The sequence below is a fragment of the Mastigoproctus giganteus genome, chromosome 9, assembly GCF_048544385.1.
Source record: "Mastigoproctus giganteus isolate SK-2022 chromosome 9, ASM4854438v1, whole genome shotgun sequence".
In the NCBI taxonomy this organism is placed as follows: domain Eukaryota; kingdom Metazoa; phylum Arthropoda; class Arachnida; order Uropygi; family Thelyphonidae; genus Mastigoproctus; species Mastigoproctus giganteus.
The window spans coordinates 157,669,226-157,695,962 of record NC_143583.1 but is presented as its reverse complement, the minus strand read 5'-3'; the positions used below and the strand labels follow the sequence as shown (position 1 = coordinate 157,695,962).

The following is a 26,737-nucleotide window of genomic DNA, read 5'->3' as shown; positions in this document are numbered from 1 at the left end:
AAAAATTTGCAAGTTACCCTGAGAGAGAAAGAGTAGAAAGGAATCACGAAGAAAGAGAAGAATGATGATATCCAGCTCAGGACTCTGGGAGTGCCAAGCCTATACTCACCAGATGTGAGCCCATGGAATTTATGTAGGGTTATTGACATAGATGCATCAATGACGACAACCCCAGCTTCTCTCCTTGTTATGAGGGCGGTTCAATAAAGAATCGCCCTCACCTACTTCCACATATCGCAGAGTCATGATATTTTGTGTGTATAATCATACATATCTCTGTACTAAAGGTGTAAAATTTCATCTGTGTCTTAATTTGTTTTTCTCTTACGGAGCTGAATGTGTGACGAAGTAGCATCATGGACAAAGTTGAAGCCAGAGCTGTAATTCGGTATCTGTTCTTGAAGGGGAAATCTCCTAAAGAAATCCATGAGGACATTACTGCTGTATAAAGCTGAAGCCCCATCCTATGGTATTGTGAAGCACTGGCATACAGTTTGGGTGTGGTCGGACATTGGTAGAATCTGAGCCCATTCCAGGTCGTCCCCATTCATCCATTGATGACAGCACGATCAGAAAAGTGGAGTCGTTAACCATGGAAGATCGCCGGATATCTGCACGTGAATTGTCCCAGGAGGTGAAGATTAGTGTGGGTTCTGTTGAAACAGGCCTTCATGACCAACTCCATTTACGGAAATTGAGTGCAAGATGGATTCCCCGATTATTGACTGGTTTCCAGAAGGCTGATCAACAACAGAAATCACAAGAGTAGTTAGCCCTGTGCCAAAAAAATGCAGAAGACTTTTTCTCTCATCTAATCAACCAGGATGAAAGTTGGATACACCATTTCGACCCTGAAAGTAAAAAGCAGTCCATGGAATGGCAACATCATAGTCCCCCCCCCCCACCAAGAAGGCAAGGGTCGAAGCGTCAGCAGGAAAGGTCTTGCTGACAGTGTTTTGGGATGAGAAAGACGTAATAATGGCTGATTACCTGCCGAAAGGTAGAACAATTACAGGTGCCTATTATGCCAACTTACTCACAAAATTATGGGAGAAAATCAAAACATGTAGGCGTGGCATACTGTCCAAAGGTGTGAGAATGCTTCAAGACAATGCCCCAGTTCACACTTTGAAATTGCAACAACATAAGCGGCCACTAGTGGATATGAAATACTGCCCAATCCAGCCTACTCACCCGATCTTGCACCATCGGACTTCTTGTTTCCTTCCTTCAAATCATTTCTTCAGGGGACCTACTTCCTTGACGACGAGATGATCATCTCTGCAACAGAGTCATGGTTCAAAGGTCAACCTCACCACTTCTACAAAAACGGTACCCGTAGCCTCATCCATCGATGACTATGCATAGAAGGACTAAAACCTGTGCCAATAATCAACAGGCTAGCACCTCTGCAGCTAGGTCTGGGTGATTCTTTATTGAACCACCCTCGCAATTTATAAAACAAAAATCTTAATTTTCAAGCAGACTTTGCAGAGGAATTTATAAGAATGCTGTCATCAATAGTTTTCAAACATTCTTAAGAATATTTGAAAACTATTGATGAAAGGGAATGGAAGTCATGTGGTCAGTAGGAAGTGAGGATAAAAATACCAGAAACAAGTTGGGTGGACAGCTCCCCCTTTCCATACCCATGAATTTATTACTATCTAAACATAATTTTCTAACTTGTGTTTCCAAATGCTATCTATTCTGTTTTTAATTAATTGATAGATACATTATAATCCACAGAAATTATGTTCAGAATGTAGCATTTTTTTTATTTTAAGTTAAACAGCCTTTAGGAAAACCTTTCCATTCCTGATAACAGAAATTTGTGACTAGATTCAGGAATAGGATGAATTTGTTTTATAGGGCCTTGAATTTTTATTAATTTTATTGCTTTCACAACCGATTAAACTTTATTTTATCATATAGAAAAGTTTACTTACTCCTTCAAATAATTCATCGACATGTCCTTTTCAAGTAATATAATGCAAGTTATTTTTTAATATTATATTTAAGATAAACTCATGTCTCTTTTTACCTGTGAGAATGCTGTTCTGATGCATGCTCAGTGAAATCCCTGATTATATATTATTAATTGATTTTAGATTGGTTGGATAGTAAATAAAATGAAATGGAGTTGCATTTTTGTAAGGAAACATTATGGGCTGGCTTCATGGTGAGAGGGGGATGTCTTAGTTGCAGTTAGCAGTATGAATATCATTTCAGATGCATATGATTTTTACTAGTCAACTTATCTCTCTTTTTTTCTTTTTCTTTCTTTCTTTTTTTTTTTTTTTTTTGCTACTGGAAACCGAAGCGGCTGAAATCATGATCTGCTAATTTAATTATATTATTTTTCAAACACAGAGTACCCTTGGTTTAGCTGAGGTTTGGTTCTTGGAGATGCCAGTAAATGCAACCAGAATTATAATGTATTTCAATGGGATGCATTCCAGCCATAGAAAGATTGAGACTCTTTCATAAAATAATATAAAAAATTTAATATAACATAAATAAAACAACATAAATTATGGAATAAATATATTAAAAACACATTTATTCCATAATAAATGTATATAAGTGGGCATTACTGATGAGTGGGAATGCTCTGGTTGTGGATCATCAGGATCATAACTTCTGCAATCTTTGGATCAGTTGGAGACTTTTCAGATTTCTTTTTAAGATCGAAAGGAGGATTATTTGCATGGCTTGATTCTTCTTCTAATAGAACAGCTCCATTCCCAGTCAAGATCAATGTTGTCTGGCCTCTGCAGTCAATCCTGGCCAGAATTTTCTGCAAGTCACGGGTTTTTATAGACTGTAAAATGGGCTCTTCTTGTTCTTGCTGCTGTTCCTGAATCAACTGTGCAGCCAAATCTTCCAGTTCCTCATTTTTAAAAGGCTAAGAATGTCTCTCCAACAACTCAATCACATTATTAGGCTGAGCAATTATCACAGTTGCCCAGGAGGCATGGCTTGATGTTGTCAAGGCCTCCTTCCTGAGCAATTGTGATGATTGCCCAGCCTAATGATGTGATTTCATTTGAAATCTGTGGCACTTCTTCAAATCCCCTAAAATCATGTAGTGCACACTCAGGCCACACTCTCTGTCACACTCCATTCATACAAGTTGATGTGACATCTTTCCAAGCAGCATCAATGTTGTTGATGCCCTTCAGGATATTATACGACCTACAATATTCTTTGACAGACGTTGCAGTTGTCCATTTCCTCTAACATTTCCCTAAATGTCTGCAAAGGTAGTATTTTTAATATACTACCTTTGCAGTATTTGCAAAATTTGCTATGATATCCTGGTCCATTAGTAGTAAAAGGGAGGTAGTATTTGGCAGCAGATATTGAACCTTTATATCCACAAGTTGTTCTTATCTTTCCAGTGATGAATGTCCTGGGGCATTGTCCAATAATAGCAGAAATGCACAGTTGTACAAAAATGATCTGCATACCAGTTTGTGAAGACATCTTGTGTCACCCAAGCCCTTCTGTTTGCAGTCCAAGTGATTGGTAAATTTGCTTTAATGAGCCCCTTCATCACCCATACTGTTTAGAGTGATAGACAAGCAATGGCTTCAGTTTTACAGTTCCTGAAGTATTTCACCAAGGAGAAGGGTTAAACGTCATTGACAGATTTAAATCCAGGAGCATCTTTCTCTTCACAGGAGATGAAAGTTCTTGAAGGCGTGTTACAGTGGCGCCTCCGTAGCCAGGTGGGAAGGAGCAGCAGTGGTAGCACACGCTTCTTGATTAGACCGGGGTTCGAGCCCGTCACCACCAAATACGGAGGATGCGGAAAGGTCAGGGAATGACCACCGTATATCCCGGAGCAATATGGCCTTGGTTGCCAATGCTCCTAAAAACCAAACAACAGCAACAATATGTTACAGTAAAGGCCAGTCTCATCCACATTGAAAACATATACATATATTAATAACTTCATCCCATATGTGCCTCCAGGGTCTAGGCCCATATGCACTAATTCTCAAGGTCCAAAGACCACGTATACAGCCTTGATTTTAAGTATGTATTCATAATCAACATAATAATAATAAATAAAATAAAATAAAAATATATAAATAAATAAAAAAAATAAATAAATAACAAATCTTTCTGAAATTTCCAATTAAATCTTGGTTCAATATCAATAAATTTTCACATAATGTGCACTATAAAAACAGAGCTGGTATATTATCCCGTCGGCACTAAATAGCACATTGTGTTATCCAGTGCCTTCGGCTGCTATTCCTATACCTTGTGACGAAATACCTCTACTATCACTTAACAACATGACCCTCCTTTTAAACATATTATTAGCAAAAGTTGAGAAACATTTAAAGGACACTCGACTTACAAACAAATCCTGCGAGGTATCCAAATCTCACATCTGGTGAGTATGGGCTTGGCACACCCAGATTCCTGAGCTTGGATATCATCATTCTTCTCTTTCTTGGTGATTCCCTTCCTCTACTTCTGACTCTTGCGTGCGTGCACTCTCTCTCTCTAGAGTAACTCAGAAATTTTTTTGGCTGGTGCAGCATAAGCCTCAGGCTTCCTTGCACCATATGGTTAATAATAATGATAATAATAAATCCAAATTAAAGGTTTCCCATTCACGTGTGCTGCACAGATCTTCATAATAGGGACAATAGAGCATTACATGAAGGCCGGTCTCCATCGCCTCACAGAAGCACAAGCCAGAAGGGACCAAACCTAACTGACTCAGCCTAAACATTAAGCCATGCCCAGTCAGCAGGAAGCAAGCACTCAATTTGAACTGCAACCACAATATTAATTTCTCCATGGTTGTTATGGAGTGAATAAAAGCGTAGGTTTCCCTGCCTTTATCAGAGTCATTCCATCTAATTTGCCAAATATTCATTAACTCATTTATCCTCCGTATCTCGACCGCAAGCAGCAGCCCTCCCCCGGTATGACTGAATACCTAAAATCTCTGCAGAGATGCCTCTTCTAAGACATCTTCGCGGATTACCAATAAATCTGCAGGCATCTTCCCAGATATTGCATTCAGAGTGTCAGTAGAGACAGTACGGCAGGCCCTCGTAATACCTAGAAGAGTGAGCCTATGAGCAGACATTAAATTTTTTCTAATTACAACATCAATCACTTTATGATACCAAGCTCCAGCAGCATATGTAATAATGGGGACAAATACACACTCATATAGCATATTTAATGATCATCCTTTGATTCCCCATATGACCCTTATTACTCTGCGGAGCTTGGCATAAAGGAGTTTGATTTTTTGTTTTAGATATATGACATGTTTTGTAAAAAAACAAGTGCTCTTCCAGACAAACACCAAGGTACTTGAGGCCACACACGTTCCTCAAAGAGACACCTCTGCTTCAAACAACAGGAGGCCACATCCTGCTCAGCTTTCCCTTCAGCAACATAATAACAGTTTTGTCTTTAGAAATATTAAGCTTATGCAAGGAACTCCAATTCAACAGATCCTGTAATAGGGCACTGGCCCTGTCTTCAGTATCTCTCCTGGAGTTACCGGGAACGAGCAGAACCAAATCAAATCATCAGCGTAGGTGATGGCCTGTGAGTCCTCCATGTCACGCTCTATAAATTTATCTTAAACCATGTTCCACATGAAGGGGCAGAGGATCTACCCCTGCAGGCATCCACGTTCGACCTGAAAAACCTCCTCCTCAAGAGAGGAATGAACAATTACACAACGGTCCGAAAAGTAATCCCGCAAGATGTTATATAAGTCCCTGTGACAGAGGGCAGTTCTTGCCCTGCAGAGGATGCTACTCCACAACAGGGCATCAAACGCACCCCTAAAGGACATATCTTGATTCTCCCTGTACAATCGTAATAAGTTTACATATCGCATCTTCGGTCAAGAGGCCTTTCTTAAAACCATAGTGTTTACTTGAAGAAAGATGTAAATTTTCATATTTAAATTGATACTTGGAAATTATCAGCCTCGAAAATTTTTCCCAAGATTGGAAGCAAAGCAATTGGGTGATATGACGTTGGTTCACTCAAGGACTTCTCCGGATTCTTCAGGATCACTCGTAGGACCACGGTTTTCCACAATTTTGGAAAAACTCCTTCTAGTAGACATGTATTGTAAAGATGTAACATTATATCGGGAAACATAGAATAAAAATGTTTTACAACATGTGTCTCAATAAAGTTGATCCCCGGCGCCTTCCCATCACCTACCCTATTAACAGCAGCATCTATTTCAGTTTGAGTAAACGGGGACTCTCTCTCATTAGAGATATATTCCTGATTCGCTACCTTAATGGATCTCTGCAAATCAGTAATCATCTCCTTATTATCTTTTAAAAACAATTCTGACAAAACCTGCTGGACCGACTGAGCCCAGGTCACCATATCTTCCTGGTTCCTATCCAGTACAGAATAAGCAGTATTATCTAATACAGGTTGACCATCACTAATCCGGCTTAATCCTGTTCCACCGCTAATTCGGACATATTTTCCGCGAACATAATTTCAAATTTTCCGGGTCGGCGCACCAACCTGCCACTACTGTTGGTTGTAGCATCAGCTGTTGGTGCAAAAACACTGGCAAGCCATTCCCACTTTTTTTCTGCATTTATTATTATAACCTGCTCACATTTAGCCCCAGCCATGGTTCCAATGCATAAAGGAAGTGCCTCTTGTGGTGGAAAGCACAAACACCATACGTTGTCCATAACAGTAAAGTTGAACTTCTGAAAAAACTCGACAGCGGTGTGTCTGTGAGAAGTTTAACTCTGCTTAATTGTAAATTCCAGCAATTTCTCTCAGTTTCTCTTATTTTAGTAATTTTCTTTTAGCCATTCCTTTTTAGATTTTTTTTTTTTTTTACAACACACTTGTACAGACTTGCGGAAAAACACAGCACAATATGATGGATAATACAGCACCCTAACGAACTTGTTTTCACAAAATCTTCAATAATACTGACAAACTTATTGCAATGATTGAGAGTTTATTTTATCATAATTAATTTTATTGCAGCGCTCGCAATAAACTAATCACAAACAACCTTCATATGTATGTCGTAAAAGCGTCAAACATACGTGGCCGACACGGCTTCTCAAGAAATAAAGTAACAAAGATATATGCGACATAAAAAAATACTTTTTTTTTATATATTTTAAGCGAAAAAATGACAACACTGACATTACAATATTTATTTTAGAATTACTAATCAAATTATTTGCTAAATATTTGTTGGGTCCCTGGAAATTTTTTTCTTAAACTAGCTTGGCAGTCAACGTGTTAAAGGTAGGAGGAGGTGGTTAGCTGTTGGGTAAACTATGTGCTAAAATAACCACTAGTGATCTGGCACCTCACAGACCCCAGCGCTAACAGATTAGTGATGGTCGACCTGTACTCACTTCTCCGTGATAACCTTATAGACTGGGCCCCAGGGGTCTGCATTTCCAACTTGTTTAACAAATGATTGCCATGCAAGTTGCTTATATTGTTTAATCTTTAATGAATATTCATTCTTTTTTACTCTATAGCTTTGTTTTAATTCCATGATTAAAGGAAGATTAGCAATTCGTCTTGCCCTCTGAAAATTTTTTCTAGCAGATCTTACCCTATGTTTTAATTCATCTAAATATGAATTCCACCACGGGACAGATTTAAAACGCTTCTTTTTTCTACTCATCAAATTCTGACTTGCTGACTTTAAAATGTTAGTTAAGATTTCTGCCTTTTGGGCAGCACCACATAGAGCCCAGTCCACAATGCTACTGATTTGACCCTGAATATAGTTATCAAATCTATCCCAGTTCATAGATCTAATATTATACCTACTAGTCTCCAGCCAGGCACGAGGCACCCCAGCCCCACAATAATCAAAAGAAATGCCCCTGTGGTCACTTGTAATTAATGCACCATGAACCTTCCAATAATGAATATTACCTAAAATAGCACTGGAACAAACAGTAATATCAATGTAAGATTGATATTAGAAACTAAATTGGAAGAAATTTAGTTCCTACCTTCTCCTCCCATGCAGGGAGGAGAAGGTAGGAAGCTGACACGGATCATTGATGATGCCCCACCCAGTGGAGCAAAGAAAATCCTCAATCTACTGTCCTCTTTCATCGGTATTCCCAGCTCCGCAGAGTGTGGAGCCAGCGTTTGCATCTGCCGCAACAATCACAGGCTTCCCCCACAGAACACCCTCCACCTTTTCCAAATATTGGATATATGGGTCAATAATATCACTATACTTACAGTAAAGGGACACCAGGTACACAGAACCAGGTCTCATTATTTCACAACGTGCCCCACAATCAAAACACAAGGTTCTAATCATGAACCACTAACAGTGGATTAATAACTATTACAGCAGCAAGTGGCATGTCTCCACTTTGTATGATTCTGTATGTACCCGGATATTCCCTCACTTTCCCTTTAAAGGTATAGGGTTCCTGCACAAGAATAATGACATACGGTCCCTCCTCCACCACCCTACACAGCTGAGATGCCACATCTTTTGCCCATTGAGCATTTATTTGTAAAATCTTTAATTCAAATGTATTTATACCTTTACTCATCAATCCTTTTCTTATTTTGTTCCAGTGCTTTAACATATTCAGGGCATTGTTTATTTACTGCGCTGTTAGCATTAGCATTGGCATATGATGCAAGAAAGCAAGCTTATGCAGCATCAGCCAAAAAAAAACAGAAAGAAAAAAAAAAAAAAAAAAAACCTACTTCCACTTCACCCCTCCATCCGTTCGAAATACCTGTCCAGCTGAGCCTTAAATTTATTTAGGCTATCAACTTCCACGACAAGGGATGGAAGTCTGTTCCACCAACCAACTACCCGCTGGCTAAAGGCAAATTTCCGCATGTCTATCCTACATCTGTCTTTCCTCAATTTGAATTTATGCCCTCTCAGGTGATTATTCTGAGCAAGAGGAAGAATCCCATCAGCATTGAGCGTGCTCAAACCATTCAAGGCTTTATACACCTCTATCAGATCACCTCACTGGTGCCTACTCTCCAGACACTGTCATTTGCAAAACTGAAGCCTTTCTTCATAAGAGTACCCCTTTGTTCCATTCACTAATCTTGTTGCCCTTCTCTGTACTCGTTCCAGCAGCTCTACATCCTTCTTGAAATGAGGCCTCCAGACCTGTATACAGTACTCAAGGTGTGGCCTGACCATTGCCTTATACAAGGGAATAATCACCTCCTTTCCCTGCTAGAAAAATTCCTGTATATCATTGACAAAACACCATGAGCTACTCTTGCACCCCATCTGCACTGCTCAGAGAACTTTATATCTGCCTGCACAATTACCCCCAGGTCCTTTTCATTCTCTACCACTGTCAGTGTAGTACCACAGAGTTGATACGTTGCTCTGGGGTTACTGTTCTCAGGGGAGCTTTTCTTACGCCAACAATTGATACATATAGCTGTCTCCAATTTTTTGGAACACTCCTTAAATGAGTGACCCTGTGCACTATAGTGTTCACAGAAGGTTTCGTTCCCACAATATTTTGCAATGTGTGTGTAGGCCAAACACTAACATTGGGTCACTGTTATGTCCCGCACCCAGCAGGAGTCCCTGTTAATAAACAGCCTACCACTATTTAACAGTAACCTGTGGATATATCCAGACATTTGTAAAATTCAGTTAGTTGTAAATTTTCCTTTTACTTTATTAATAGACAAAACGGAAACATCTTTCAACACTTGATCTTCAGTTTTTTTTTTTTTATCGTATGATGTTGGCAATACACGAAGGAACTAGTTTTTTCCTGCTTCCTTCATGTATTGTGGCCACGAGGTCCAACTGGAGAGTACGGCACCATTGTAATATGCGCCTCCGTACCAGGTGGGAAGGAGCAGCAGTGCATAGCACACGCTTCTTGATTAGACCGGGGTTCGAGCCCGTCACCACTAAATACGGAGGATGCGGAAAGGTCATTCAGGGAATAACCACCGCATATCCCGGAGCAATATGGCCTTAGTTGCTAATGCTCCTAAAAACCAAATAACAAACAAACATTGTAATATCCAAGCCTGAGGCGGGATTCAAACCTGCGACCTTTGGGTTGCCAGGCAGGCACTATACCCACCCGGCTAGCCCGGTCGGCTTGATCTTTAGTAATATCATATTCACTCAAGTTCCTTTGCCATATTTGTTCAATCAATTGTTCTTTAGTTTAGTTATCTCTTCACTAACGTCAAAGACTAGCAGCTTTTGTTTCATTCTCTTAGGTTTCTCGAGGATCATACTAAGATCTTTAAATTGAAGACATTCTTTAATTTTAACGTCTTGCAACATTGATCTCACTGTTTTCAGCAACTCTTGGTTTGTGTCTTTACTAGATAAAAATTTATCACTATTAGAAGTTACAACAGCAATCTTTGGTTGTCTTACTGTATCCTGTTCTTTTGAAACAACTTGGGCATATGACTTCTGAGAATCCTTCTTTTTCTCCTTTTCTTCCAATTTAGTTTATAAAAACTTTATTCTCAATTTGTAAATCTATTATTGTCAATTCTAATCTATTCCAAAGATCCAATATTTCCGCAGTCACAACACTAGGAATTTTATAATCTTTCCTAAGAAGTAATTCTCTTAGTTTTAACCTACAGTTCTTTATTTTATCTTTTCCCTCTAAACCCAATATTCTGTCTATTGCCATATCCAAGGAAATATCACTTGAGCTTTCCAGATCTTCTCTTACTTGTTTAGCCGGTCTATTTTCCTGTATCTGCTTGGCTTTCTGAGAGTTTCTGACTTATTAATTCTAAACCCATTACTTTCAGTTGAACACTACTTTCTTTAATGTTTGGATTACCCTTAGCTTTAGAATTTGCTCCAGGTTTCTTTGCTTTTAGTTTCTGCATTTTGGATACCACATTTACTTCTTTACTAACTTTAACCTGTTCTCACTTCTCTTCAGACATATCCACATATTCTACAAGACTATATCTGATGTCATTACTATTGACATCAGATATACTTGCTACCGCAGTAAGGTCTGGAAGGGAACCAGTAAAGAATAGGCGCCTCCGTAGCCAGGTGGGAAGGAGCAGCAGTGCGTAGCACACGCTTCTTGATTAGACCGGGGGTCGAGCCCGTCACCACCAAATACGGAGGATGCGGAAAGGTCAAGGGAATGACCACCGCGTATTCCCGGAGCAATATGGCATTAGTTGCTAATGCTCCTAAAAACCAAACAACAACAACAACCAGTAAAGAATCTCCTTATTCCCATAGCCATGATACACGCTTATATTAGTAATGTATAAATAAAATAAATATAACTATTGAAAATTAAAAGGATCAATCAATAATTGACTGAGCCAACTATTTACAATAGTACAGGTTAGTAATTTACCAGACTCAGTGATCCCACAGGCCAAGTCAGTAAAACATAATAAATAATTTAAAATCGCAACCCATATTAAATACAGCTCCATACAATCGATAAAAAAAAAACAAAAAAAAAAAAAAAAACTTCAACCTATCAAAAGTTAACGATCTATATTTACGCTTCAACACAAAGACGGGGGAGGGGAGGGGAAATAATGATATCTCCAATATTTTCCTTAATATTTAGAAGAAAATACCCCTATATTACAATACAATTAACTATTAGCAAATAAACCTACTGTCCTTTCAATTAATTATACGATACAATACTAAAAGTCCACTAACAATAAATTAAAATTAAAAATCAAAAATACTATAAAGTATTTAGGAGCAAAGGCCTCATGTTACAAGGTAGAATGACTAACATGTAGGTTAGTGCAAATGCATCTTTTTAACATAGCTATCTACCAAATTAGTTGAATTAATTAATTCAATTGGCATCGTTTTGGTTATATAAAATAAATAAATAAATTTTCTGTTTATACTCCGGGACGACCAAACAGTCAGAGGAATTCACAAGATAGAGAGAATACAAGAAACAGCACCGTATTCAGTAGTCACGGGCTTGAACCCCGGTCACTCAAGGCACGTGTACTTATGCATCCGCGCGCCTGACCACTAGTTGTGCAGGTAGTCACAATATCTCATATTGTGACTGCCTGCACAACAAGTTGTCATGGTATTGTACTACCTCGAATAAATAACACTTCACCAGTGGAGAAGACTATTGTTATTTATTCTTGGTGGATACCAACACCCAGACAGCACCGTTTCAAAGCTTGTTGGCTTCTCTTCGGTGGGTGGGCAGGTACCCTGATGTTGCAATAGTGACAACCTAGTTATGAAATTTAACTTCACAATATGAGAGATTCCTGATGGTGTGTAATGATATAGATTATAATATGAGATATAACCAAAATGATGCCAATTTAATTAATTAATTCAACTACTTTGGTAGATAGCTATGTTAAAATGATGCATTTGCACTAATCTACATGTTAGTCATTCTAGCTCATAGCATTGATGCCTTTGCCCCTAAATACTTTATAGTCTATATTACTACACACCATCAGACATCTCTCATATTGTGAAGTTATACTTCATAACTGGGTTGTCACTATTGCAACACCAGGGTACTTGCCCACCCGCCAAAGAGAAGCCAACAAGCTTTGAAATGGTGCCGTCTGGGTGGTGGTATCCGCCAAGAATAAATAACAATAGTCTTCTCCACTAGTGAAATGTTATTTATTCAAGGTAGTACAATACCATGGCAACTCGTTGTGAAGGCAGTCACAATATGAGATATAACCAAAACGATGCTAATTTAATTAATTAATTCAACTTTGGTAGATAGCTATGTTAAAATGATGCATTTGCACTAAATTTGCATGTAAATGAAAAATACCTGAGTTATTTTAATCCTAAAACTAATTATAAGAAACTTCTGAAAATGTCTTGCAACTCTTAAACCTTCTAGACACTAAGAGAACACAAATAACACACTCTATGCAATGCAATCACTTAATATCACAATCACTACGATTAATACTACAATGACAGCCATTTGTAGGTAGCCATTTGTGGTATAAACTTCCCCCACATTGAAAACAAGGTCAGGTGGATATTCACCTTCCTGTATGAGTTGCTAGAAGTGCTCAGGATATCCTAGCTGCTTCTTCATTAGCACTGGCAGCCTCACTTTTGCTGCTTGAAATTAGCGAACCAGTCTTTGCTTGCTATGAAAGTTTCCTTGCTGCCGTCCTTTTCTTTTATCTCATCAAACAAGCTCTTAAATTTATCACAAATAACACAAAACGTTATGCGAGGAATGTTTCTTTCATTTAACTTGTTAACCCACAATTAGAGTAACTGCCCATTTTTCCAGCTACAGGGACATGTGAGTACTAAGAGTTGTAGCAGTTTCCATTGTCTTTTTAATTTTATCAGTACTTTTCATGATTGTTGTTACAGTGGAAGGGAGCAATATGTAGCTCTCCACAAACAGTAGGATGTGATTACCCACCCTTCATTCTTCTAATAACTACCATCTTCTAATGTTATAGATTTGCATGGTCTTTTAGCCACATTTTCACTGGCAGTTGCATTTCTACTCTTACAACCAGACATGGTTCCACTTTTATTTTTTATTTTAAAGAACAAATTTATAAAAAAAATTCTAAGGCACAGTATTATATGATAAACCTTGTTAATGTAGTACAGATAATTATGAACACGGCATTTAACTTCACAAATTGAGTTTTAAAATACATTTACATCCATTAGGTGAAGAGCCACTACTGCATGCAGAATTGTATAGAGAATTATAATATGTATACAAATGTGTTTTGCCATTAATACATGTCCAGTAGTGCCGTGCACTGACTTTTTGGTAATGGCAATGCAGAATAGAATTTTCTAGAACTTTTTTGGGAAAAACTAAGGAAGTTACTAGAATTTTTTCAAATTGGCTTAAATCAAGGGCATGCTGTATTTATTGTGCTACTGAAATTTTTTTTAAATTAATTTTTAAAGATTTTCAAAATATGGTTTTTAATTAACAGCTTTTCTTTCAGGTTCCAAAATATATATCTTCTAAATGGGAAAAAGCATCACCAATGAGTGAGGTTGGGAGACTGAAAATTACAAAGTAAGCAGGTTGGGCTGGTTTAAGAAAATTCAAAGATTTACACTACCCTCCAAAGATGCATTTGGAAACATCAGTTCACATTGATTCCACTGCAGCTCACTTCAATAGTGTGTTGGCCCAAACTTGACCTCTATGACTTACTTTGCCTTCCTGTACAGGTTTTCCACCAACGAACAGTAGACGGCAGTGAGTATAATCTTCTGTTCCTCTTGCAGAACAGTGACCAGTTGAGCTACCAATGTGGGCCTTGTTCAGTTCATTATATAGAGTTCAACTCAAGGCTGCATTGGCCACTGGTTAGGCCACTTGACATGGGTGGTTCCATGTCAAGTGGCCTAATTTTGAAATGGTCCCTGCTCAACCATCTTCAATTTTTGTTGAAACTTGGTGTAGATGTTTAAACAGGTTTCCAAAGAAGCTGTGCAAAAATTCAGTTCAAAATATAGTATGCTTGAGGCACCAGCACCTTTTTTGTGGAGGTCACTTGTGTTATGCAGAGCAAATCACCAAAAAATTTTTAAAGTTTTAAGTGTTATTGTTGCACAACATTGAGAGGTAGTGCTCTGAAAATTGCTATACATAGTTAACTTTTGGAAGAGAATGCAAAACTTTTGGTGTCCAGGCTCAAAAACCTTCACATTTTTTACAATGCAGTCTAAAACTGGCACCAAAAATTTGTCACAACAAATTTAAGCAAGCCTTTTGAAAGCCATAACTTTGAAATAAAAACCTTTGGTACCTTCTTCTTTGGGCATTCCATTTAACATTTGCATGAATTCAGCCTAACTAAATATGAGCTCTTATACTTGTTTACTGGCTGAGATATTTTCCTTCAAAGATAGACTCAAAATTTGACCTATCTTTAGGGGCAAATATCTTAATGTGGGGCACCTTAAATTCTCTCGTTTTTGCCATCATTTGCTTACTTCCTTTGGTGCCTCCTTTAATATAACTGGATAGATCCCATCCACCCCAGGTGTCTTTTTTATGTTTATCCTCAACAATTTCTCCTCACTTTCCTCTCAGTTATTACAAAATCAGCTAGCTCACTGCCAGAGTTTACTTCACCTCTGGCATTCCCCTTCCTGAATAACTCCTGATGTGAATGTAGATGCAAAATACTCGTTTAGTTTGTTAGCCACTCGAGCAGAATCCTTAACTGTTGAACCATCAATATGCAGTGGACCAATCGGATTCATCCCTTTCCTTCTAGAGTTTACATAGGTAAAGAACTCTTTTCTGTGTTTCTTTGCATCCTTTGCCAAGGATTTCTCATAATCTGCATTTGCCTGCCTAATCTCCTTTGTGACTTGGTTACAGACCACATTATATCTATCATAGGCTTCCATGTCACCCATTAATTTATATGTATCCCATGCATTTTTCTTCTCTGCCATATGTCTCATTAGTTCATCTGACATCCACTTAGGCCTAAACCTTGAACAATATTTCTTAGTTGGTATGTAAAGCCTAGTAGCTTCCAAGATAAGTTCTTTGAATGCTTCCCATTTTGAATTTGCTGTTGGTAACATCATCAGTTGGTCCCACTGTATAGAATTTAAATACTGTCTCAGTCCATCGTAGTTGCCTTTACGAAAGCAATAATCCTTCCCTTTACCCCTAATGGTAGTTACCTCTTTGAGTAAATCCCACTTCAGCACACTGTGATCACTGCCACCTAGTGATTCCTTTATCTGCAGTTTCTTAATGCATGAAGAATCACTACTGATATCAGATTAAGAGTATTACTCCCTCTAGTTGCCTCCTGAACATGCTGATGTAGAAAACAATCATCTAATAAATCCACAAGAGCCTTGCTAGTGTGTGAGTGACCAACCCACAAATTCCAGTCAATATCTCCGAAATTAAAATTCCCCCATTATAAGGCCCTCTGATTTACTTGCCCACTCTATTTCCCTGTGCAGTGTCTTATTATACTCATCAGAGTCATTAGGCCTATAACACACTCCTACCCTCAATTTTGTTCTCCCACTGCTTATATCACACCAAACTGACTCGACACTGCACTGTCCAGCGATGTCGACTGTCTTCACTTCCTTGGATTTTATGTGTTTCTTAACTAATAGCATAACCCTTCCTATCTGTCTATCCTTTCTGTACACATTGTACTCCCCAGATTCCAGTTCTGCATTCCTTATATCTGTGTGACACCATGTCTCTGATATACCAACAATATCTGCCTTTGATGTTTTGAGTAATACCTCAAATTGATAAAATTTATTTACCAAACTCCTAGCATTGGTGTACACGCAAGTATACATGCCTCTGTTCCTATTCTTAAAGAAATGTAATCTTTCTTTGCAGGGCATATACGACTAAATTCATCATCTTCAAAAAATTCCATCACGGTTTGCTTTACTTGCTCAGAAAGCTTTTTTCCAGATATGGCTGTGATTCCTTATTCTGCTTTAAGTTTTCTAGCTTTCTTGACCATTCTTTCTTAGACACTAAACTCTTCAATTGTTTTCTTTATGGACAAGCTAACTCGAGCTAGTGTTAATATTTGAAGTTTTTCTGAATGACTTGATACCATCAACTTTTCTTTCAATTCTTTCAGCAGCTCATTGTAATCTAAGCAATTTCCACACTGATGACTTGCACTTGGCTCCATGATGTCATTTGGATCCAAGCCACCAATAGATGCAACTTTACTGGCAATTACATCTTGTACTTGACTTGTCTTCCTTTTGGCATAGCCTTGTGAGTCTCTTAGCCATTCGCTGAAATTTCAGAGGAGAAATACCAATAGCCATCAAACTTGTGTTCAAGCTTTCAGTGACATGCATTTTGTCATCATGGTGTGATCCAGATGAAGTTGATGTTCCTGTTGCTGCTTTTTGGCTGGTTTTAGACTCTTTTCAGCATGATGGGCACAGCTTCTTGCCTGGTTTTATGTCTACCTTTGTTAGGTCTTTCAGGTAGTCTGCCATTGACAAATCAATTGGTTGTAAACTTTTTTTCACCATATGATTTTTCTTCTGGAAAGGATTGCAATATGAACACTGCAAAAATTCAAATTTTGTCAAAAGCAAAGCTTCATGATGTAGACATTGTGTCTTCTTCAACCAGTTTTAATCCACTACGTCGACCTGTCAGCTGTTGTTCTTCAAATTCTTTAAATAATTTTAACCCAATTTTGCGTGTATAGGATAGCACATGACATTTAGAATTATCCATATGACTGATGGTGCATGAGCCCAGCTTATCTCCAGCAAAATCTTCTGATTCCATCGCTTTCATGCTGACTGATAGGTGGATGTTTCTGCAAGAAATGAAAACTTAATTAACTTTATTACAGTCAAACAATAAAAAATATAGTAACAAAATAAACAAACTGTTCATCATGAAGGTAAAACCCATTAATAATAGGCCGACCGGGCTAGCCGGGTGGGTAAAGTGCCTGCCTGGCAACCAAAGGTTGCGGGTTCAAATCCCGCCTCGGGCTTGGATCAAAGTACTGCAAAAAAACCTTGGGAGGTCCACTATGGCCACAGAAGCCGATGCGCCAACAACTACCAATAAAAAAAAAAATAAAAAAACATTAATAATAGCATGGTTCAAATATCAGCTGTTTATACTTTTTTTTATATGATTCTAGAATATTCCAGAGTTCTAGAATGTTCGTCAGTTTTTTTGGAATTCAAGAATATTCTTTCATTCTTGGGTATTCTTCTAGAATATTCCACAATTATAGAATACTCTATTTCTAGATTATTCTAAACATTAGGCAGAATTAAGGAAGTATTCTGCAACAAAAAGATCTCACAAAATAACAATATGGCACATAAAACTACTTGATGATTAGGCTTAATTTTAAGGCCTTAAGTTCAAAGACACAAAACAGATAAACCATGATCCTTGTAGCTGAAACTCTGCTCTTTCCAGTGGTGGCAAAAACTAGTGAATTGAAGGTGTCCCACATTAAGATATTTGCCTCTTAAGATAGGTCAAATCTGATTTTTAAATTTTGAGTCATCTTTGAAGGAAAATATCTCAACCAGAAAACAAGTATGATAGCTGATATTTAGTTAGTCTGAATTCATGCAGTTGGTAAATGGAATGTCCAAAGAAGAAGGTACCAAAGGTTTTGTTTCAAAGTTATGACTTTCAAAAATCTTGCTTGCATTTGTCGCGATAAATTTTTGGTGCCAGTTTTAGACCGCATTGTAAAAATGTGAAGGTTTTTGAGCCTGGACACCAAAAGTTTTGCATTCTCTGCCAAAAGTTTCGGTATACCAAATTTCAGAGCACTACCTCTCACCGTTGTGCAACAGTAATACTTAAAACTTTGAAAATTTTTTGCGATTTATTCCGCATAACACAAGTGACCTCCACAAAAAAGGTGCTGGTGAGTATGGGCTTGGCACACTCAGGGTCCTGGGCCGGATATCATCATTCTTCTCTTTCTTGATGATTCCCCTTCTCTCTCAGGGTAATTCAGAAATTTTTTTTTTTTTTGGCTGTGCAGCATAAGCCTCAGGCTTCCTTGTACCATATAACTAATAATAATAATACTATACAGTAAACCCCCGCTATTCGCGGTATCTGTATTCGCGGTTTCGCGTATTCGCGATCGCCGATTTAATATAAAATGAAACCTAAAAAAAATGTGAATTTTAAAACGCCGTGAATATTTTCCGCCATAAAAAACATGGGCGTGGCTAAAATTATCTTTCCCGGTCAAAACAGCGCTCAGTGGGTGGGGGGAAAGGGGGGAAAAAATCGCGAGCGTGGATGTTTCTCGCTAATCTTTGTTCAGTATGTGTTAGTCATGGAAGGTTTCGTCGTTTGATTTTAATTTATATGTTTATAAATTGAATAAATTTATCAATTTATAAATCGATATGCTTACAAAAATGATAACTCTACCGTTTTGCAGTGTAAAATAGGCTTTTTCGAGTGCGTTAACGGAAGAAAGTGACTTTATTGTGGTCAAGTTCTTTCTAACCCCTACAAAAATATGGCTACGAATAAAAAGAGAAATGTGAAAATATCAAAGAAGGTGAGGACACTAGCGAATAAAATTGAGTTATTAGACGAAATTTCTAAAGGTGAAAGTGTCTCCTCAGTGGCAAAACATTATAAAATCAATGAGTCAACGGTACGATCAATCAAGAAATCGGAAGAAAAAATCGGCCGTAGTGTCCGTGAAACCGTGCTAATTGCTTCAAAAATTTGCTCTGTAACTCTTGATGTTAAATTTAAAAAAATGGAAAAGCTTTAAATCTCTGGATAGAAGACCGAATTCAAAATAAAATTCCGTTAGTTCACTCATCATTCGTGAAAAGGCAAAACTTCTTCATCAACACTTTAGCGAAACTGGTGATAGCACTGGCGGGATGTTTTTTTTTTTTTGCTAGCAAAGGCGCTGATTTGAAAGATTTGTTTGAAATTTCTAATAAATATTACATTTAATATTAAATTGTTTCTTATTTTCATTTCGATGCCATATGCTTGCATTTCGCTATGTACTGTCATGTACAGTCATATTATGAAGGTACATATAATACATACATAGACAATATTTTAGACTAGTTTTTCTTATATATTTCATACTTCGGAAGGAACCCCTTTATTACTATGGGAGCCATAACTCAGTATTCGCGTTTTCGGTATTCGCGACATTTCTCAGGAACGTAACCCCCGCGAATAGCGAGGGTTTACTGTATTTTGAACTGAAATTTTGCAGAACTTCATTTGAAACCTGTTTAAACATCCACACCAAGTTTCAACAAAATTGAAGATGGTTGAGCAGGGACCCCTAGGCCACTTTACATGGAATGACCCCACTCCAACTTTTATACTTCCATGTCCATAAACTGTTCTACAATCCTGTTTTTTTAACAAACATGGATTTGTACCAAAAAGAACAGCCACACAGCAGAGAGCACTGATTATCCAAAACGTTAATGTATTTATTGTATCATGCCAGGCAAGACTACTGCTGTTGGTGATATTTGGCCTATGCATCATCATTCTCTCATGAAAATCAGGAAGAATAGTGGTATAGAGAGATGTACGATGTCAGCAGTTGTACCAAATAACAAGCCAGGTTTGTTATATCTGACAAGTAAAATCCCTCTTGAAAACAGTCAACCTGACTACATGCTATAATGAGAAAAAATAATTGGTGTGACTCATTTGCTGCCCTTCACATATACCGTTCTGAGTCAATTGTTTATCTGAGCACATCCAGTGCACTATTAAAATGGTGGTCCAGTACTTTTTGGAGATTAATAATAAAAAAAAAAAACTTAGATTTTATCAGCTTGGCTCTATGTACCATAACTAACTTGTGGTGCATATGCTCATTTTATATATATATATATATACACACACACACACACACACACCAGTTTGATTCACTTATTTATTTGGGAAGATCCAATTGACTGTGAAAACAGGTGTTCACCAACTTTTTGGAAGGTAGTGTATATTTTGGATGAGATTTAGTATTTTTTTATTAATGATTCATGTCTATCAATAGCAACTCAGAATTACTTATTAAGTCATCTGCCATCTTTATTATGAAATTGCCCATTACTCAATTGCCACTGAAGTTTACGTATAACAGACTGTTCCGAACTTATTTTATTATTATTAGCCATATGGTGCAAGGAAGTGTGAGCCTTTTGCTGCAGCACCAGCCAAAAAGAAATTTCTGAGTTAGAGAGAGAGAGTTCGAAGTAGAAGAGAATCACCAGAGAATCATCAAGCTCTCAGCTGCCCACACCAATGCCAGAGCTTGCACTTGGTCATCGTGCAACACAGCGGCAACCCCCAAGGCAGAATGCGCTGGTCCTAAAGGAACTAGTAGTTGTTGGTGACTCTATTGTCAGGGAAACGGGAAACATGCTTTGTAAAAAGGATAGGTGGAACAGGACCAGGGTATGTCTGCCAGGGGCAAAGGTTGATGACATTGTAGAGCGGATATCATCTTTTAAGGGCACAAAAGGTGATGTAGTTGTACACGTTGGCACTAATGATATTAAGAGTAGGAGACTGGCGGAATTACTTAACAAGTACAGGTCACTGATGAAAAAAAGCTGTGAATTAGGGTTGAATTTGAAAGTGTCTGCAATTCTGCCCAGACACGATAGGAGGGAGTATATGAGGAGAGCCCTGTCGATCAATTCGGCCCTGGAAAGATTGTGCAGGGCTCAAGGGGTAGAATTTTTTTCAGACTGGTCTGTACTTGTTAACAGGAGAGACTGCTTCTACAGGGATGGGATACACTTAAATAGAAAGGGTGCAAGAATGTTTGCTGATGCTATCGAGGCAGTGTTAGGTGGGTCGGAAAACTGCTAGATTGGGGGGATACAAGGACTAATAGATTAACAGTAGCCACTGGCAGAGGAGAAAGTGATTCTTGCACTGCTTCTATTGGAATGAGCAACAGCCTGGAAAATAAGATACAGGATATTACTGAGACTGCTGGGAATCATGGGGGTACAAGTAAACACAACAAAAAGATCTCACAAAATAACAATATGGCACATAAAACTACTTTTATGTTAGGGTTGTGTTAGGGTGGCTAAGAGGAAGAGCAGGTGCATGTATACTTGCGTATACACCAATGCTAGGAGTTTAGTAAATAAATTTGATGAATTTGAGTTATTGCTCAAAACATCAAAGGCAAATATTGTTGGTATTTCAGAGACGTGGTGTCACACAGATATAAGGAATGCAGAACTGGAATTTGGGGAGTACAATGTCTACAGAAAGGATAGACAGGATAGGAAGGGAGGAGGGGTTATGCTATTAGTTAAGAAACACATAAAATCTAAGGAAGTGAAGCCAGTCGACATCACTGGACAGTGCAGTGTCGAGTCAGTTTGGTGTGACATAAGCATTGGGAGATCAAAATTGAGAGTAGGAGTGTGCTATAGGCCTAATGACTCTGATGAGTATAATAAGAAACTGTACAGAGAAATAGAGTGGGCCAGTAAATCAGGGAGTCTTATAATGGGGGATTTTAATTTCCCAGATATTGACTGGAATTTGGGGGCTGATCACTCACACACTAGCAAGGCTTTTGTGGATTTATTGGATGATTGTTTTCTACATCAGCATCTACTAGAGGGAGTAATACTCTTGATTTGATTATCAGTAGTGATTCTTCATGCATTAAGAATCTGCAGATAAATGAACCACTAGGTGGCAGTGATCACAGTGTTCTGAAATGGGAGTTATTCAAAGAGGTAACTACCATTAGGGGTAAAGGGAAGGGGTATTGCTTTCGTAAAGGCGACTACGATGGACTGAGACAGTATTTAAATTCTATACAGTGGGATCAACTGATGATGTTACCAACAGCAAATTCAAAATGGGAAGCATTCAAAGAACTTATCTTGGAAGCTACTAGGCTTTACATACCAACTAAGAAATATTGTTCAAGGTTTAGGCCTAAATGGATGTCAGATGAACTAATGAGCATATGGCAGAGAAGAAAAATGCATGGGATACATACAAATTAACACGTGACACAGAAGCCTATGATAGATATAATGTGGTCTGTAACCAAGTCACAAAGGAGATTAGGCAGGCGAAGGCAGATTACGAGAGATCCTTGGCAAGGGATGCGAAGAAAAACAGCAAAGAGTTCTTTACTTATGTAAACTCTAGAAGGAAGGGGATGAATCAGATTGGTCCACTTGATATCGATGGGTCAACTGTTGATGACCCTGCTCAGGTAGCTAACAAACTAAATGAATATTTTGCATCGACATTCACACATGAGGAGTTATTCAGTGAGGGGAATGCCAGAGTTGTGTTCAACTCTAGCAGTAAGCTAGAGAATCTTGTAATAACTGAGAGTAAAGTGGAGGAGAAATTGTTGAAGATAAACAACAAGAAAGGCACCTGGGGTGGATGGGATCTATCCAGTTATATTAAAGGAGGCAGCAAAGGAAGTAAGCAAACCCTTAGCCATAATTATGAGAGCTTCTTTGGACTCAGGGGAGGTACCCATGGACTGGAGATGTGCAAATGTGACCCCAATTCACAAGGGAGGATCAAAGGCTGACACAAGTAATTATAGACTTGTGAGTTTAACTTCTGTTCCCGGAAAATTAATGGAGGCACTGGTTAAAGAAGCACTACAGGATCATCTAGACAAGACTTCAGTTATAGCTCGGACACAGCATGGTTTTGTTAAGGGGAAGTCTTGCCTGACCAATTTGATTGGATACTATGATGCAGTCACAAAAGAACTGGATGCAGGGAATAACTTTGATATTATATACTTGGATCTTAGAAAGGCTTTTGATACTGTTGCACATGGAAGACTGCTGCACAAATTGGAGCAGTGTGGCATTGGAGGCAAATTGCTGCTATGGATAAAGGGGTGGTTGAGGGGAAGATGACAGAGAGTGGTAATCAATGGATACTGCTCATCATGGACTAATGTTATTAGTGGAGTCCCTCAGGGTTCAGTATTGGGTCCATTATTGTTTTCTGTATTTATAAATGATATTGATGATGGTATATCAAGCTTAATGTCCAAGTTTGCAGATGATACAAAGGTTGGCAGGGTTGTCAAGGACACTACTGACACTATGCTGCTGCAACAGGATCTGGAAAGGTTGAGCAGATGGGCTGAGAGGTGGCAAATGAAGTTTAACATTGACAAATGTGAAGTACTACATATGGGAAACAGCAACCCCAGAGCAACATATCAACTCTGTGGTACTACACTGACAGTGGTAGATAATGAAAGGGACCTTGGGGGTGGTTGTGCAGGCAGATATGAAGTTCTCTGAGCAGTGCAGACTGGCTGCAAGAGTATCTCATGGTGTATTGTCAATGATATATAGGAATTTTTCTAGCAGGGATTATTCCCTTGTATAAGGCAATGGTCAGGCCACACCTAGAGTACTGTATACAGGCCTGGAGGCCTCATTTCAAGAAGGATGTAGAGCTGCTGGAACGAGTACAGAGAAGGGCAACAAGATTAGTGAATGGAACAAAGTGGTGCTCTTACGAAGAAAGGCTTAAGTTTTGCGAATTACAGTGTCTGGAGACTAGGCACCAGCGAGGTGATCTGATAGAGGTGTACAAAGCCTTGAATGGTTTGAGCATGCTCAGTGCTGATGGGATTCTTCCTCTTGCTCAGAATAATCACCTGAGAGGGCATAAATTCAAATTGAGGAAAGACAGATGTAGGATAGACGTGCGGAAATTTGCCTTTAGCCAGCGGGTGGTTGGTAGGTGGAACAGACTTCCATCCCTTGTCGTGGAAGTTGATAGCCTAAATAAGTTTAAGGCTCAGCTGGACAGGTATTTCGAACGAACAGAGGGGTGAAGTGGAAGTGGTTAGTTTTTATTTATTTATTTTACTTTATTTATTTATTTTTTTTCTGATGCTGCATAAGCTTGCTTTCTTGCATCAAATGCCTCTACTAATGCTAATGAGAAGAATGATGATATCCAGCTCATGACCCAGTGTGTGCCATGCCCATACTCACCAGATGTGAGTCCCTGGGGTTATCCCCTCCTTTCCATTTTTAACTGTGCTCAGGGATGTAGCTACTCCTGTGCATGAACAGTGGTTGCATCTGCAGGTTTGTGGATAACGTATAAAATATTTCATGTCGATCATAAATGCCCTGACCATGAGTTTTCTTATTAGGAGCACCAAGTGGATTTACTAAATCATTTGATGATTTGAGAGAAAATAAAGTTTTTACTATTATATTTTCTTTGAATATTGAAATGATATTTGATAAACAATGCATGTGTAAAATTAAAAAAAATTACTATAAAGAATATAGAGCATCAGCCAAAAAAAAAAAAAAAAAAAAAAAAAAAAACACATCCCATTTCACCTATCCATTCCCTCCAATAGTTTGTGTAGTCCTTCCTTGAATTTATTTAAATTATGAACTTCCACAACAACAGATGGAAGTTTGTTCTAACAATCAACCACTCTGGCTAAAGGCAAACTTATGCACATCTATTCTGTAACTGTCCTTTTTCAGTTTAAATTCAAGCTCCCCTCATGTGTGTATTCTAAACAAGAGGAAGAATCCCATCAGCATTGAGCTTGCTCAATCCCTTCAAAGCATTAAACACCTCAACCAGGTCGCCTCACAGATGCCTGGTCTCCAGGTACTGCAATTTGCAGAACCTGGAGCCAAGAAGCCTTTCTTGGTAAGAGTTACAGCCTTGTTTCTCTTGCCAGTCTCATCACCATTTTCTGTACTTGTTCCAGTAGTTCTGTATTCTTCCCAAAATGAAGCCTCCAGACCTGTATGCAGTACTCAAGATGTGGCCTAACCATTGCATGATACAATGGAATAATTACATCTTTATCCTTGCAAAATTCCATTGACAAAACCCCATGAGCTGCTCTCTCAGTCTATCTGCACTGCTCAGAGAACTTCATATCTGACTGCACAATTGCCCTACGTCTTTTTCATTTTCCACTGCGCTGAGTGAAGTACCATACAGATGGTATGTATGGGGTTACTGCTACCCATATACAATACTTTGCATTTGTCAATATTAAACTTCATTTGCTATTTCTCAGCCCATCTACCTGTTGATTCTGTTGCAGTAGCATACCATCATTACTAACATTAACCACCCTGCCATCCTTTGTATCATCTGCAAAATTGAACATTAAGCCTGATATACCTTCATCGGTATCATTGATAAATATAGAAAACTACAATGGGCCCAACACCGAACCCTGGGGAACTCCACTAATAACATTAGTCCATGAAGAGTCCATTGATTACCACTATCTGTTTTCTTCCATTCAACCATTCCTTTATCCATAGCAGCAACTTGCTCTTAATACCACACTACCCTAATCTGTAGAGCAGTCTTTTATGTGCATAGTATCAAAAGCTTTTCTGAAATCCAAGTATATGATGTTAAAATAATTATTTGCATCCAGCTCCTTTGTGACCAAATTTATTATTTAATCAAATTGGTCAGACAGGATTTTCAATCCAAATTGATGGCAAGACGATCAGTATCCATGCTGCATCTGAAGTATAACTGCACTCCCGTCTAGATGGCCTGCATTACTTCTTTAAATGTGACTCCATTATTTTCCTTGGAAAAGAAGTTAAACTAACAGGTCTGTAAGTTATTTGCATCACTCTTTGAACCCCATTTGTGAAATGGGGATACATTTGCACATATCCAGTCCTCAGGGGACTTCCTCTGAATTCAAGGATGCTCTCATAATTATGGCTAAGGGTTTGCCTATTTCTTCACTCCCTCCTTAATATAATTGGATAGATTCGTCCACCCCAGTGCCCTTCTTATGTTCAACTACAACAATATCTCTTCCACTTTTCCCTCAGCTTTTACAAAATATTTAACTCCCTGTTAGAGTTTAATAAACTTCTGGCATCCACTTTCCTAAAGAATTTCATGTGTGAATGTAGATGTAAATTACTCATTCAGTTTGTCAGCAACCTGAGCAGGGCCATCAAAATCAAACCATTGATATCAAGTGAACCAATTTGTTTCATCCCTTATCTTGTAATGTTTACATAAGTAAAGAAGTTTTCCTGTATTTTTTTGCATCCTTTGCCAAACATTTTTCATAATCTGCCTTTGCTTGCTAACCCTGATTACAGACTAGTTTGTGTACTATAGACGTGATTACAGATGTAATTTATATG

General features: G+C 38.3%; 1 protein-coding gene across 1 annotated transcript in view; it reads left to right on the top strand.

The window, feature by feature from the left end:
- The window catches only part of TfIIFbeta (transcription factor TFIIFbeta), a 189,868-nt gene that overhangs the window by 28,890 nt on the left and 134,241 nt on the right, over positions 1–26,737 (top strand). The window contains exon 2 of the mRNA XM_090381266.1: positions 14,002–14,075. Within this exon, the coding sequence (XP_090237392.1) occupies positions 14,002–14,075 (74 nt within the window). The remainder of the gene's footprint in view (positions 1–14,001; positions 14,076–26,737) is intronic.